General features: G+C 43.1%; 1 protein-coding gene across 2 annotated transcripts in view; it reads right to left on the bottom strand.

Annotated features, from left to right (window-relative positions):
* Window positions 1–12293, bottom strand: part of SUFU (SUFU negative regulator of hedgehog signaling) — a 76652-nt gene extending 64359 nt beyond the window's left edge. For both annotated transcript variants that reach the window (XM_035132658.2, XM_060274707.1), the window contains exons 1-2: window positions 11959–12293; window positions 3864–3998 (exon numbers count right to left, since the gene is read on the bottom strand). In XM_035132658.2, the coding sequence (XP_034988549.1) occupies window positions 3864–3998; window positions 11959–12233 (410 nt within the window). In that variant the 5' untranslated portion in view covers window positions 12234–12293. The remainder of the gene's footprint in view (window positions 1–3863; window positions 3999–11958) is intronic.
* Between the last annotated feature and the right edge of the window lie 579 nt (window positions 12294–12872).

Raw genomic sequence — 12872 nt, 5'->3', positions numbered from 1 at the left:
TAAGTTGCAGAGTTGGAAGGGACCCTGAGGGTCATCTAGTCAGTATTGTTAGAAACTCCTCAGAAAGGCTTAACAGATCAGGACTCGGAAGACGGCACGTGTAATTGTTGTAGGATTAAGTTTGCTTTTCAGTTTATAATAAGCAAGAATAATTTTCCTTGCAAAACTCTTGCTCCTGTGAGCTCACACACATTGGTGCAATATCACATTTACCGTACTACAATTTCTGGGGGGAAATGTTCAAGATCAAACAGTATTCAACTTTTCAGTATCCAAACTAATAAGTATTTCTAATATTTTTTCAATTAGTCTTACATTACACAATACACAAACCACACTGGAATTGTTTTTATGGAATGTCTGTAACTCACATATATAAAAACAATTAGTTCCATTTAGTTTATCTGGCTGATGTCTGTTTTTTGCCAAAGGAGACAGAGAGAGATCTGGTAATGCTGCCTTCCTAGGCCTCACAGAGAATGCTATAATTAGTCAGTTCAGTGACCTGTTGCAAGAAGGAACAGGATTTTCCCCATTCCTACAGAGCCCATGAACAGATACAAATTAATCAGTTAGAAAACAGGTAATTAGCAGTTTAGAAAACTGATTAGCAGTTTTGGAGGCTCGGAATATTGAACAATGTAGAAAACAAGCATGATCCAGCTTGGGTTCACCTAATGCAGGAGAGAAATAGTTAGGAGGAATGATGCAATGAGGACTAGCATGTGAAAGCACAGGTCACACACAGCAGCCCAACCTCCCAAAGACCTTGAAGAACTCAGTGAAAGGGGAACTGGGATTCTCAGTTCTAACCTAGAATGCGTAAGTCAGGAGTTAACAAAAGTGCCAACATGCTAATGTCTTAAAAGAAAAGAAAATGCTCTCGGACATTTGTTAGCTTTACTGTTCTTGAACAGCCAGCCCTCCCTGCCCCCCACACCACAACTATTATCACTGTGCACTGGGAAACTATTTTACACTAGAAAGGAAAGAGGGTTATTCTCCAAAGAAGAACATGCAAGATATGCTGCAGAGCGGCTTTGCCCCGAGCTAAACTTGGTTACATTCCTTTTATTAAAAGCAGCCTTCCTTGTAAGTTCAACTACTGTGCTGTAAACATAAAACAAGTCTCCCTCCACAGTTAAAAAAAAATCTTGAACTCTAAAATATTTAACAATAAGGATGTGTTTTAGTTCCAGGGATTGTGTGTGAGTTTAAGCAGTGCAAGGCAGCCTCTCTGTAGGTGGCCCGTCTTTTACATTAACTACTTTAAACAAATGACATTTTAAAGCCAAACACACACAAGAAAATAAATTCCACAAGGTGGCCATGGCTTCAAGGGAGGTCTACCACCAACAGAGAACAGGAAATATGAAAAAGTGCCTTGATGCTGTGAATGAGGGAGGCAGGATACTATTTGAGGTGTGTGGCTGAATGTTTCAAGATTTATAAAATTGCCCTAAGCAAATGTGCATGAAATGGGGGACATTCATTTTCCTCCTTTTTGAAGAAAAGTAAATTGCTATGGGTAAAATAGTTTGGATAACAAGTAGAGTTGTAATATTTTCTAGATTTTATTGTTTTATCTTTTTGTAAACCACAAGGCATGGGTCTTTTTTTGGACAATCAAACAGTGTAAAAACAGTATAAAATTTATGAAATAAAATAAAATAAGATAAAGGGATATTCCAGATATCATACACCAAAAAGGGCAAGTTAGTTGTCCTTAGTCCTAAACTGAATCAGACCTAAAGATATTGCCTCTTCCTGATATATTTAAGAATCCAATTTCAACAATATTAATTCCACAGCTACAAACTCCATCCTGACAAATGTACCGTACTGACTGAAGATGTTGACATTTAAAGCTGGTGTCATGTTTGCCATTACAACATAAAGTTCTTTTGCCTAGTATTTTTTGAATGAAAAAGACATCTAAAATCAGGAATAATTCATGCCACTACAGTGCTTTTAAATAAATTTATTTATTTAGATTTAAACAACCAGTATTTAAGCAGAAAAGGAAAACCACACCCTTCTAACTAGAAATAAGTTTGCCAACAAGGAAGCATGGGTGGGCTACATTTCTGCCTTTGCAGGATCATTAAAATATAAAATTTAAGTTAACATTCACACCTCACTTGTTACATCTGTTTGCAATTCCATTATTAATACAGTGGCCTCAATTCAAGCTAGACATTCTTATTTCAAAATACAGTACTGTGAGCCTGTGTTGCCCTGATTAGTGGGCATGGCCCTTTCCTTTCCACAGAAACTGGGGACCAAGGAGCTGATTCTAATGGCATTCTGCTGCTAGCAACAGGGTAACAGATTAAATTAGAGTTGATTAACTTAAAATATTACCAACCCAAACCAGTGGCTTCAAGTTACAAAAAAGGAGAGTCAGACTAAACATCAGGAAGATGTTTCTAATGATAAGAACTATTCAACATTGGAACAGACTCCCTTGGAAAGTGATGGACTCTCCTTCACTGGCGGTTTGTAAGCAGAGGTTGGATGGCCCTCTCATAGGTGCTTTAGTTGAATTTCTGCATTGCAGGAGGTTGGACTAGATGACCCTGAGGTTCCCCTTCCAACTCTATGATTCTGTGACTACCTTGAAGCCTAATTAGTGTCATATGGGAAGGGGCATTACCTCAAAGCCTGCTGAATCAGGCCAATGGCCTATAGAGTCCAGCATCCTGTTCTCACAACAGCCAACCAGATGCCTGCGGGACTGTGTCCTAGAGGCTTGCAGGGTGCTAGATGGGCTAAAATGCAGTTTACTCCAGATCAAATAACTTGTGCCACCACTGCACTGATTGTTATAACCAGGCCTCTCTGTGACTAGCCTGACACTTTTCTGTCAGTGTGGAATCTACAAATGACATAAGGTTAGCCCAACACCCATCCACCTGAATCCCCTATTGTCACAGGGGCAAAATGAAACATGGTACACTATATCCTAATCAACTACATATTTAAATAAAATGTTAACAGATATGAAGCTACAGTTTAAATGGTTGTATGTAACCAACCCATATTCAGTGCAGACCAATTTAAGTTATATTCAAAACAAACACACTGAAATCAATGTACTTATGTCATGTTAGGTTCACACTTCATAAAGTGGTATACAGTCCATGAGCACCACAGGCATGCTGAGTCAACTGATTTTAATGGGTCTACTCAGAGTATGACCAATAACATTGTCCTGACACTCAATGCTGCAGAAAATAGAGGAAGTCTTCAGGACTGGGTCTCACTAGCAACACAGGTGACAGGGACAGGGCAGCTAGTTGTAAATGTTACTGTGTATATGCTTTAGAAAAGTTGCAAAAACCAAAAGCATGGCTTTGGTGCTCATGGACTGTATACCACTTTAATGACGTGTGAAGCTAACATGATAGACACACAGAGGTATAAATGGCAGAGAATTGTAAACAGCAATGCCAAAGGCCATAAAGTGTTACAGGAACTTTAAGTGACATTTCCTTGGAAAAGTAAGCAAAGTTACTATTCACAATAGCAATAATATAATCCTTCCTATCCTTGCTATGCTAATTTAACACATACAGTGGGAGACTTTCTCTCAAACCTTGAACAAATATAATAAAATTTGCTGATAAAATTCTAGTTTAGCAATTTCATATTGAATTCCAGTAGCTATTTTTTAAAAACTTTTGTTGAAATCTGGTACTTGCAGGCCAGCAACAATGCTCTGGGAAAAGACAGCCCCATTCTATCTTTGTCACATAAATCTATTTTTTGTATGTCTGTGTGCATGCATGCTGCTTCTATCACATTTCTGTCTACTACAGAAAGTCACAATCCACAGTAAATGGGAATTATTAAAAACTTACTCATGTACTCTGTTATCACCATACAAGTCACTCAGTCCAAAGCTTACATAGTGCCAGTGCTCAGGAACATTCTGGGATGGACTCCCCAAATTCCTGTACATACTGACGTAGTCCAGAGGATCAGGTCCACCTAACCTATTTGAAAAAAGGACACAAATAAGCTGCAGGTCAGTATTAGAGATGGGGATGGTTTTCAGCAAATGCATTTATCAACACTCAATATCATTAAACCCACTTCCTTGAGAAAAAACTCATGGTAGACAGGCAAGAACTTTGCCCTGTTGTTGTTGTACTAGATCTATGTTGTTGCCATGCCTTCAAAGCATCTCATATATTTTGTTTTATTACCAAATTACATTTTTAGTATTTTTGTTTACTAAATTAAAGGCAAGTCTGAAAATATACTACATGTCTCACAAGACAAAATGCTTCTTTTTCAAAATGAGCGATAAGAATGAAAATTCTTATACAAGAGCCAGTCCCTTCCAATACAAGGTAGAAAGGTCAGGAATAAAATATATTTACTATATATTTAAAGTGTTTCTCCAAAGTAAGTCATTTGTCTCAAACACCCAATTAATGTTCACAAAACAGAGCCACAGAAAATATTACTTTTTAAAAAAGAAAGAAACGTCATAATGCAAGCCCTAATTAACTTCAGAAATAAATAACTTAATTTCCCACCTAAGCTTTCTGCTCTGAAGGAAATAATGTGGAATATTCAGCTCTACAAAATGCTATTAGGACCATCACCTGTTTACATACATTTACATATACATATAGGTAAAGGAAGGACAGGTCGTGAACCTGAGGCTCCAATACTTTGGCCACCTCATGAGAAGAGAAGACTTCCTGGAAAAGACCCTGATGTTGGGAAAGATTGAGGGCACGAGGAGAAGGGGACGACAGAGGGTGAGATGGTTAGACAGTGTTCTCGAAGTTACGAACATGAGTTTGACCAGACTGCGGGAGGCAGTGGAAGACAGGAGTGCCTGGCGTGCTATGGTCCATGGGGTCACGAAGAGTCGGACACGACTTAACGACTAAACAACACCACATATAGGTAAAACCAACAGTTATAAAGCAAGAGGCATTGCTACTTTGTTTCTAATAAGATGCAGAAAAGGCAATTAAAAATAAAGTTGGCTAACTGAGGACATCTTCTAATAATCAATTAAGTTGTTTTAACTCAAACAATTAAACATTGAAGCCCTACTATTCATACTCATGAAAGCAGTCAGAATCAGTAGTGTTGCCAGGCATACCACCTTCTTAAAATCTGCAAAGAAATGTGTGTCAGACTATTGGTGCATCTACTGCAAGGGGGTGGGGACAGGATGCAGGGGACCCAATCCACACAGAGTTCACAATCTGGGAAATCTAGTTGGCATCCCTGTCTGCATTCACCATTCCTCATCTAGCTAGGGGAGAAGCTGGGTGGTAATAATAATAATAATAATAATAATAATAATAATAATTTATTATTTATACCCCGCCCATCTGGCTGGGCCTCCCCAGCCACTCTGGGCGGCTTCCAACAGAAATATTAAAATACACTAATTTCTTAAAGATTAAAAGCTTCCCTAAACATATAGGGTATAATTATGTAGCCCTCACCACCCACGCAAAGGTGGGGGACAGCAGAGTACCCTTGTCCCAGGCCTCAGAGGACTAAGCTGGTTGCCCCCCCCCCCCACTAGAGACTAGCTGATTTTTTGAGTTTATAATTTTATTCTAACAAGACTTCCACCCCAGGCCTCAGACAAGCTCTGCACAGGCCTGCTGCCCCCGCCCACTCCTGAATAACATCTTTCTTGATGAAGAGGAGTTCTGGAGAACTAGACGGCTTGCTACCATTTTGTGAGATTTTGGTTGGTTGTAATAAAGGTATTGCCCAACTGTGGATTTTGGAGAATATTTCTGATGCACAAACACACCTACTTTTGTTTTTTATGTACTGTAAACAATTATTTTCAGCAAAATAATGAAGAATGCTGTGTCTAACCACTACCGGTATTTTTTTTCCATGAATCCCAATTATAAGCAAGATAACTTTTCAGAATTCTATTTGGAACAGTCACAAAGGTTAACACACAGGATGTGAGCCTTCTAAACTCCCTCTACCAAAGGATTCATTTGGAAGAAAGAACATTAGCCTCAGGGACAAAGGCCATATTTGCAAGCGGCACAATGTAGCTTCAATGCTTTAAACATTGGGAAAGTGCTTAATCAGCACTGTTTTTGAGAGCGTGAAACTAAAGCAGAGTATGCTGATCAGACCATTCTCACTAATGAAAAATAACCCTTGCACACACTTTAGGAGACTATTCCTGGGGAAGCATTAAATAAATAAAAACACTGAAGTTTAAGTCATGAATTGTTGTGTTCCACTTTGAGAAACAAAAAGCTGAGAAGAAAGCCCTTTAAAAAAGGAAACCTGTCCTCAGTTTGTTCAATCAACCCAAAACCTGAGTGCAATCTCCTTAGTGCTTAAGTATTGGATTACATGCTATAAAATTTTCAGATGGCATCTCCATTTGAAAGGGAACAGATGAGGGGAAACTAGCATCTATTACTGGTAATAGATTGAAGTAATTTTAATCTGTTTTTGTATTTTAATTCTTGTGTTTTTAAGTATGGTTGTACATTTTTCTTGATTATATTGTTTTATCTTTTTGTAAACCACTGTGAGGCTTTTTACAATCCAGTGGTATATAAATGTTATGAATTAAATAAATAATAAAGCTATGCTTGATTCCACTGGTAACAGCAAAAACTGGTAGGAACATATAATTTTTTGGGTAATTCTACTCTAGTGTCTAAAGCAGGCATCCCCAAACTGCGGCCCTCCAGATTTTTGGCCTACAACTCCCATGATCCCTAGCTAACAGGACCAGTGGTCAGGGATGATGGGAATTGTAGTCCAAAACATCTGGAGGGCCAAAGTTTGGGGATGCCTGGTCTAAAGTACCGTAATGGGAATGTTATTTGAGCATTCACCAGCCACTGTTCCTGAAAATATTTTTTTTTAATTTTGCTTTTGCCTAGAGCTTTCTAAGAAAAAGGCTATACTGTAATACAATGTTTAGTATACTCTCTAGTCTTCTCCAGCTTCTGCTGGGTCACCAGCTCAGACTAGACCCCTCCTCCTTCACAAAGACCATTAGAACAGACTGCCTTGCATGCAGAAGAAGGGACAGCATGTGAGGCAGACTGTCCTCACCACCATCTCTATCAGCAAGGGCTGCAGGCCCCCAATATCACAGCATGCTATGTTTTGCAGCAACATCTATCTATACATACATATTATACTCTACCCTACCTCCCCAAAGAACCCAGAGGTACTTAAACTAGAAATGTGGGAAGTGCTACACATGGATCAGGTAAGACTTGAAAGTTTGGCTGGAAGGAACTGAGATAGGTAACTGTTGCCAGGTGGACCAGCCAGAAGAAAAAAGCATAGAGGTAGCAGTTACCTTGCCTGGCTTATAATTTAGCTGCCTCAATTGTCACAGAGGAAGGAAAAATAGGCAAACTATAGTTCATGAAAACTGGTGCCATAATAAAATGTGTTAGGCTGCAATCCTAACCCCACTTACCTGTGATAAGTCCCTCTGAATACAACAGGACTTACTTCTAAGTAGGTATTGTCAGGATTGAAATCTTAGCTTTTAAGGTGCCACATATTCTTTTAGTTCTTTCTCCCTTTAAGTAACTGATAACCTTAAGAGTCCACAGGCAGCATGTTTACAGTATGTGTGAGTGGACATAGATGCATGGTTCCTCATGGCCACCAACTGAGCCATTCAAATTTCTTCTCCAGTTCTTTTTTAAAAGGTTTCCCAATATTTGACAAATTCAGTCATGGACTATGGCTCAAATGACGACTTGTCTCATGAACTTCTTTGTAAAAGATAAATGAACCTAACACAGAGATCGCTTAGTTACAGGTAGGTAGCCGTGTTGGTCTGCCGTAGTTGAAACAAAATTAAAAAACTCCTTACAGTAGCACCTTAGAGACCAACTAAGTTTGTCATTGGTATGAGTTTTCATGTGCATTCACACTTCTTCAGATCACCTAAACATTGCCCCTGTGTTCTGGGCATTAGCATCCCATCTGAACATCATAGAAAGGAAAAGTTGAAAGGGACCATGAGCGTCATCAACCCCAACCACTGCAATGCAGGAGTCTTTCACTCAATATGGGGCTCAAACCCACAACCCTGAGATTAAGAGTCTCATGCTCTACTGACTGAGCTATAAGGATGCTTCATATGCAACCTTCATCTAGAGCAAGGTGGTCCAATCTGTGGCCTATGGGCTGTATGCATTTGACACCCACCCACCCCTTGTGCTGTCTTCCCAAAGCCAGGTAAGTGAGGCACTGTGCTTTGGGAAGGAGGTATGAGGGCTCTAGGACCCTAGGACCCTACCAGAGCCTCATGCCTCCTCCTCATCTTAGCATTTGGGAAGGCAGCATGAGAGGTTGGTGGGGGTGTCCCCTCAAACTTTTCAAGTGGGGCCACTCTGATCTAGATAGTTACATTAATAGCTGGCATACAGAGTTTCCCCATCCATCCATTTAGTTGAGAAAGCTACAACTCCCACCCCAAACCAAAGCATAAGCTAATTTCCAACCAGAAGATAGGGGCAGAGGGCATACAGCATCCCCATGACACCAGCTGTTTCAGCATTTTCAATTTCTATATAGGCAAAGAAAGTGGTTGTTATGAAGAGGAGAGACAACTTTACAGAAGAGCTTCTGAGACACACAAAATAACAAATTAGCTCTGTGCAAGCATCCAAAGATATGTGCCATTGGGAGGCTAAAGAAGATGAGCATTCCAAATAAGTTTTGATCAGCATTGTCTGGGCCAGATGCTTGTCTCACAACTATTCTTTGGCAAACAGACATTTCAGACTACCTCCTAGTGCTTGTTATTTCTCACTGAGGAAGAGCAGCTCGGAGCTATGTAGGGTTACTGAAGGAGATAAAAATACCACTCCAAATCAAAGTAGCTAAGGCAACACTACTTGAAATAGGCGGAGTTTGTTTTTTAATCTACATATGGCTCTGCTACAAGCAGAATTATCCTGACTCTCACCAACATAAGGTTATTGCAGTCCCTAGTTTGCATTTTATTTTGTGGAAACCAGTGAAATCCCATGCCTATGCAGATTTTTTTTTAGCTTATTGCACATTCAAACAGATTTGTCACACTCAATCCAGGGAACTCATTGCCACATCAGATGCAAACAGCCTGTGGTAAAACTGCATTCAGTAAGAACTAGCCAGATTCACAGAAAGTAGTTAAAGACATCACAGCACAAAATATTCTGGTGTCACTAAACATAAATAGCCAGAAAATTTTATTGGAAAAGGTAATGCACACATTACTATATTAAACCAGTATAAGCTAACTACTTATACTGGTTTAAGTAGTGATCGTGAAGCTGAGGCTCCAATACTTTGGCCACCTCATGAGAAGAGAAGACTCCCTGGAAAAGACCCTGATGTTGGGAAAGATTGAGGGCACTAGGAGAAGGGGACGACAGAGGACGAGATGGTTGGACAGTGTTCTCGAAGCTACGAACATGAGTTTGACCAAACTGCGGGAGGCAGTGCAAGACAGGAATGCCTGGCGTGCTATGGTCCATGGGGTCACGAAGAGTCGGACACGACTAAACGACTAAACAACAACAACAACAAGCTAACTACTGTCTAACTAGGTTTCCTGTCCTGAATATGGGTATGATGGGTGTCACTTATATTTGTGAATAGGTCCTCCCATTATAAAAAGGGTATAGCTGCATAATGTTCTCCCAATAGCATATTTTTGACTCAACAAAACCTAGAATCGAAATAACAAAGGCTATAGCAAGCTCAAAACTGAGTAGAACAGACAGTTCCAGCTGGGACATTCAAGCTACAACCAATAATCCCAGCAACCCCTAACTAAGTACAGTGGTACCTCGGGTTACAGATGCTTCGGGTTACAAACACCGCTAACCAGGAAGTGTTTGCTCCAGGTTAAGAACATTGCCCCAGGATATGAAATGAAATCGCGTGCCAGCGGAGCAGCGGCAACAGGAGGCCCCATTAGCAAAAGTGTGCTTCAGGTTAAGAACTGTTTCGGGTTAAGAATGGACCTCTAGAACGAATTAAGTTAGTAACCCGAGGTACCACTGTAAAGGTAAAGGACCCCTGACAGTTAAGTCCAGTCGCGAATGACTCTGGGGTTGCGGTGCTCATCTCGCTTTACTGGCTGAGGGAGCCGACGTCTGGCCACAGACACTTTTTCTAGGACTGGGTCATGTGGCCAGCATGACTAAGCCGCTTTTGGCAAAACCAGAGCAGCGCATGGAAACGCCATTTACCTTCCCGCCAGAGTGGTACCTATTTATCTACTTGCACTTTGACGTGCTTTTGAACTGCTAGGTTGGCAGGAGCTGGGACCAAGCAACGGGACTTAGTCGCAGGGATTAGAACCGCTGACCTTCCGATCAGCAAGCCCTAGGCTCAGTGGTTTAGACCACAGCGCCACCCACGTCCCTAACCCTTAACTACTGTGCCCAGAATTCCATGAGAGAAATGTGCTTTGAGTGTGCTTTAAAACATAGCACGTACAAAACTAAAGTGTATAAGACACAGGAGGTTAAACTTAGGAGATGGACATGCAGCATTGGGCCACACTAACAAATGAACATGTACACATTAAGTATCAGCACAGGTGAAGCAATTCATGTAAATTGTACAGAGTCCTTGTGTAAACAGTTGCATGCAATCATTCAGGGCACGCACAATAAGTCTTTGCCTGTCTGAAGATCAAAGAGGGCACGTGCATATATTTAACTATAGAGGCACACAAAATTAGAGAGAAGGAAAGATGAAGGAAGGTAGAGAGAGAAAAAGAAAAACAGAGGGAAAGGAACACACTTCTGCAAAAAGTATTGCACAAGAATGTCACAAAGCAGTTTTAATAACAAGTGCAATATACAGTCAACAGGTTTACCACACCTATCAGCCAATCACCCCTCCCCACCCTCTCACTATATATAAGGGTCTGGTGACTACTCTTTCAGTGCATCTGAATAAGTGTGCATGCACAGGAAAGCTCATACCAATGACAAACTTAGTTGGTCTCTAAGGTGCTACTGGAAGGATTTTGTTTGTTTGTTTCAAGTGCGATATAGAGAGGCTTCCTTAAGTCTATGCACCCACTTTTGCAAAACTTGCAAGCGGCAAGTGGAACACCGCTCACTACTTTATTTTACCTCAATAAAAGGAAAGTATCTTCAGCCAAGTCCTCTAGCTAGTGTATTACTCAGGGTGGAGAAGTATTTCACCATCCTAAGGGGACTACTTATACCAAAGTTTAAGAATGGCTGCTCTCTCAACCCACCTCACACACAGGTCAAGATTTCACCGTGGCTATGGGTCCCCACACAGCTCGGCCTGCTCCCTAGCAAAACCCCCCTCTCATATCAACGCCGCCTCAACCCTCACCTCTTTACAACACTGTGCCCAGATCAATGAACGAAGCTCTGAAAAGATCACGGGCCCCTCTTAAAAACCCCTATTCCAACTGAGGCCTAAATCTGCACATCCTGTGAGGGTTGAGGACTCTGACCAAGAGGCTGACCCCCACCTCCTCGCTCAGAGAGATGCCGCCCTCCCTCCTCCCTCCTCCTGCCTCCGCCCCTCACCTACCAACTCCCCGAAACTAAAGTCTGGCACATCCGAGGCGAAAAGGCCCAGGGCACCCGGGAAACCCCAAACTCTCCCACCACAAAGCCCCTCCGGGCCTTCCGAGAGACCCTCCCCACAAACCCACTCGACCTCCGTCGCCAAGTCCTGCCTCAGATACCGCCCCCCCCCCGCCGTTTCAGGGAGCCTAGATACCTCCCGGGGCTTCTTCGCCCACCCGCTGCCCCTCACCCCCACAGCCAATGCATACAAACAGCAGCCTTTCCCGTAAAAACTGCCCCAGACCCTGAACCTCCTTCAGGGACCCCCAAGGCCTCCCTCCCTCCCTGGGAACCCCTCGCCCCCCGCAGCGGACGCCGAGCGGGTCCTTCCTTCCCCTCCACTCACCAGTACTTGATGATGGCGGTGACCTGCAGCGGGTTGGGCTGCTCCGGGTACAGGCGCCGGCACTCGCCGTAGATGCCGTGCAGCCCCGGGGGGAAGAGCGGAGGGAAGGGGGCCGCCGCCGCCACCGCCGCCGTAGCGGGGCCGGGGGGAGCGGGGGCGGCGGTCTCCATGGAGGAGCCTGCAAAGCGGGGGAGAGGAAGAGAGGGCGCGCGGGAGCTGCGCACCCCGCGGGGCACCGGAAGGGCCGAGCGAAGGACGGCAGCCCTGTCCCGCATGCACAGCCCAAATGGTCGCTCCCAACTCCCTTCGCGACCCCGGCCCCGAGCGGCGGCGTCCCGCCTCCTCCCGCCTTGACAGGCAGGCGACATCGCCAATCCCCCGCGCCTTGAAGCCGAAGTTGCCGACGCCGCGTTAACCTCTTCCTGAGGCACAACCCTGACACCTAGGGGCGCCCACCTGCCATTGCAAGACGTCTTTCTGCCCGGAGGAAGAGGGAGGGCTTGAGGGGGGAGGAAGAGTCGCCCGAGCTTCAAGCTCAGCCAGGCTGTGGAAAAGCAGGGTTTTGTGGCAAAAACTGGGAGAAGGGTATTTGCGATGTAGGCTCCTCTTGGTCTGAAGCCCCTTTGCCATCTGCTCGCTCTCTCTGCTATGGGGGTTGGTAGTTGCGCCCTTGCTATATGGGGACTCCGCGCAACGCCAAAGTAGAGGCGACATGAGGTCATTTCAGGATAACAAGCATCAATGATCATGTTTTTCTTATCATTATCCCCACCCTTCCTCCTTCATTACAGGATCAAAAAAAAAAAACCTTGTGAGGTTGGTTAAGGCTGAAAGAGTGACAAGTTCAAAGCCACCCCCACGTATCATCCAGAATGAGGGGGTATTTGAACCCAGTTTTTTTTTAACCATTCTAG

Source organism: Zootoca vivipara, chromosome 5 (assembly GCF_963506605.1).
Source record: "Zootoca vivipara chromosome 5, rZooViv1.1, whole genome shotgun sequence".
In the NCBI taxonomy this organism is placed as follows: domain Eukaryota; kingdom Metazoa; phylum Chordata; class Lepidosauria; order Squamata; family Lacertidae; genus Zootoca; species Zootoca vivipara.
Note: the sequence above shows the minus strand (reverse complement) of the source record. Positions and strands in the feature narration are given on the sequence as shown.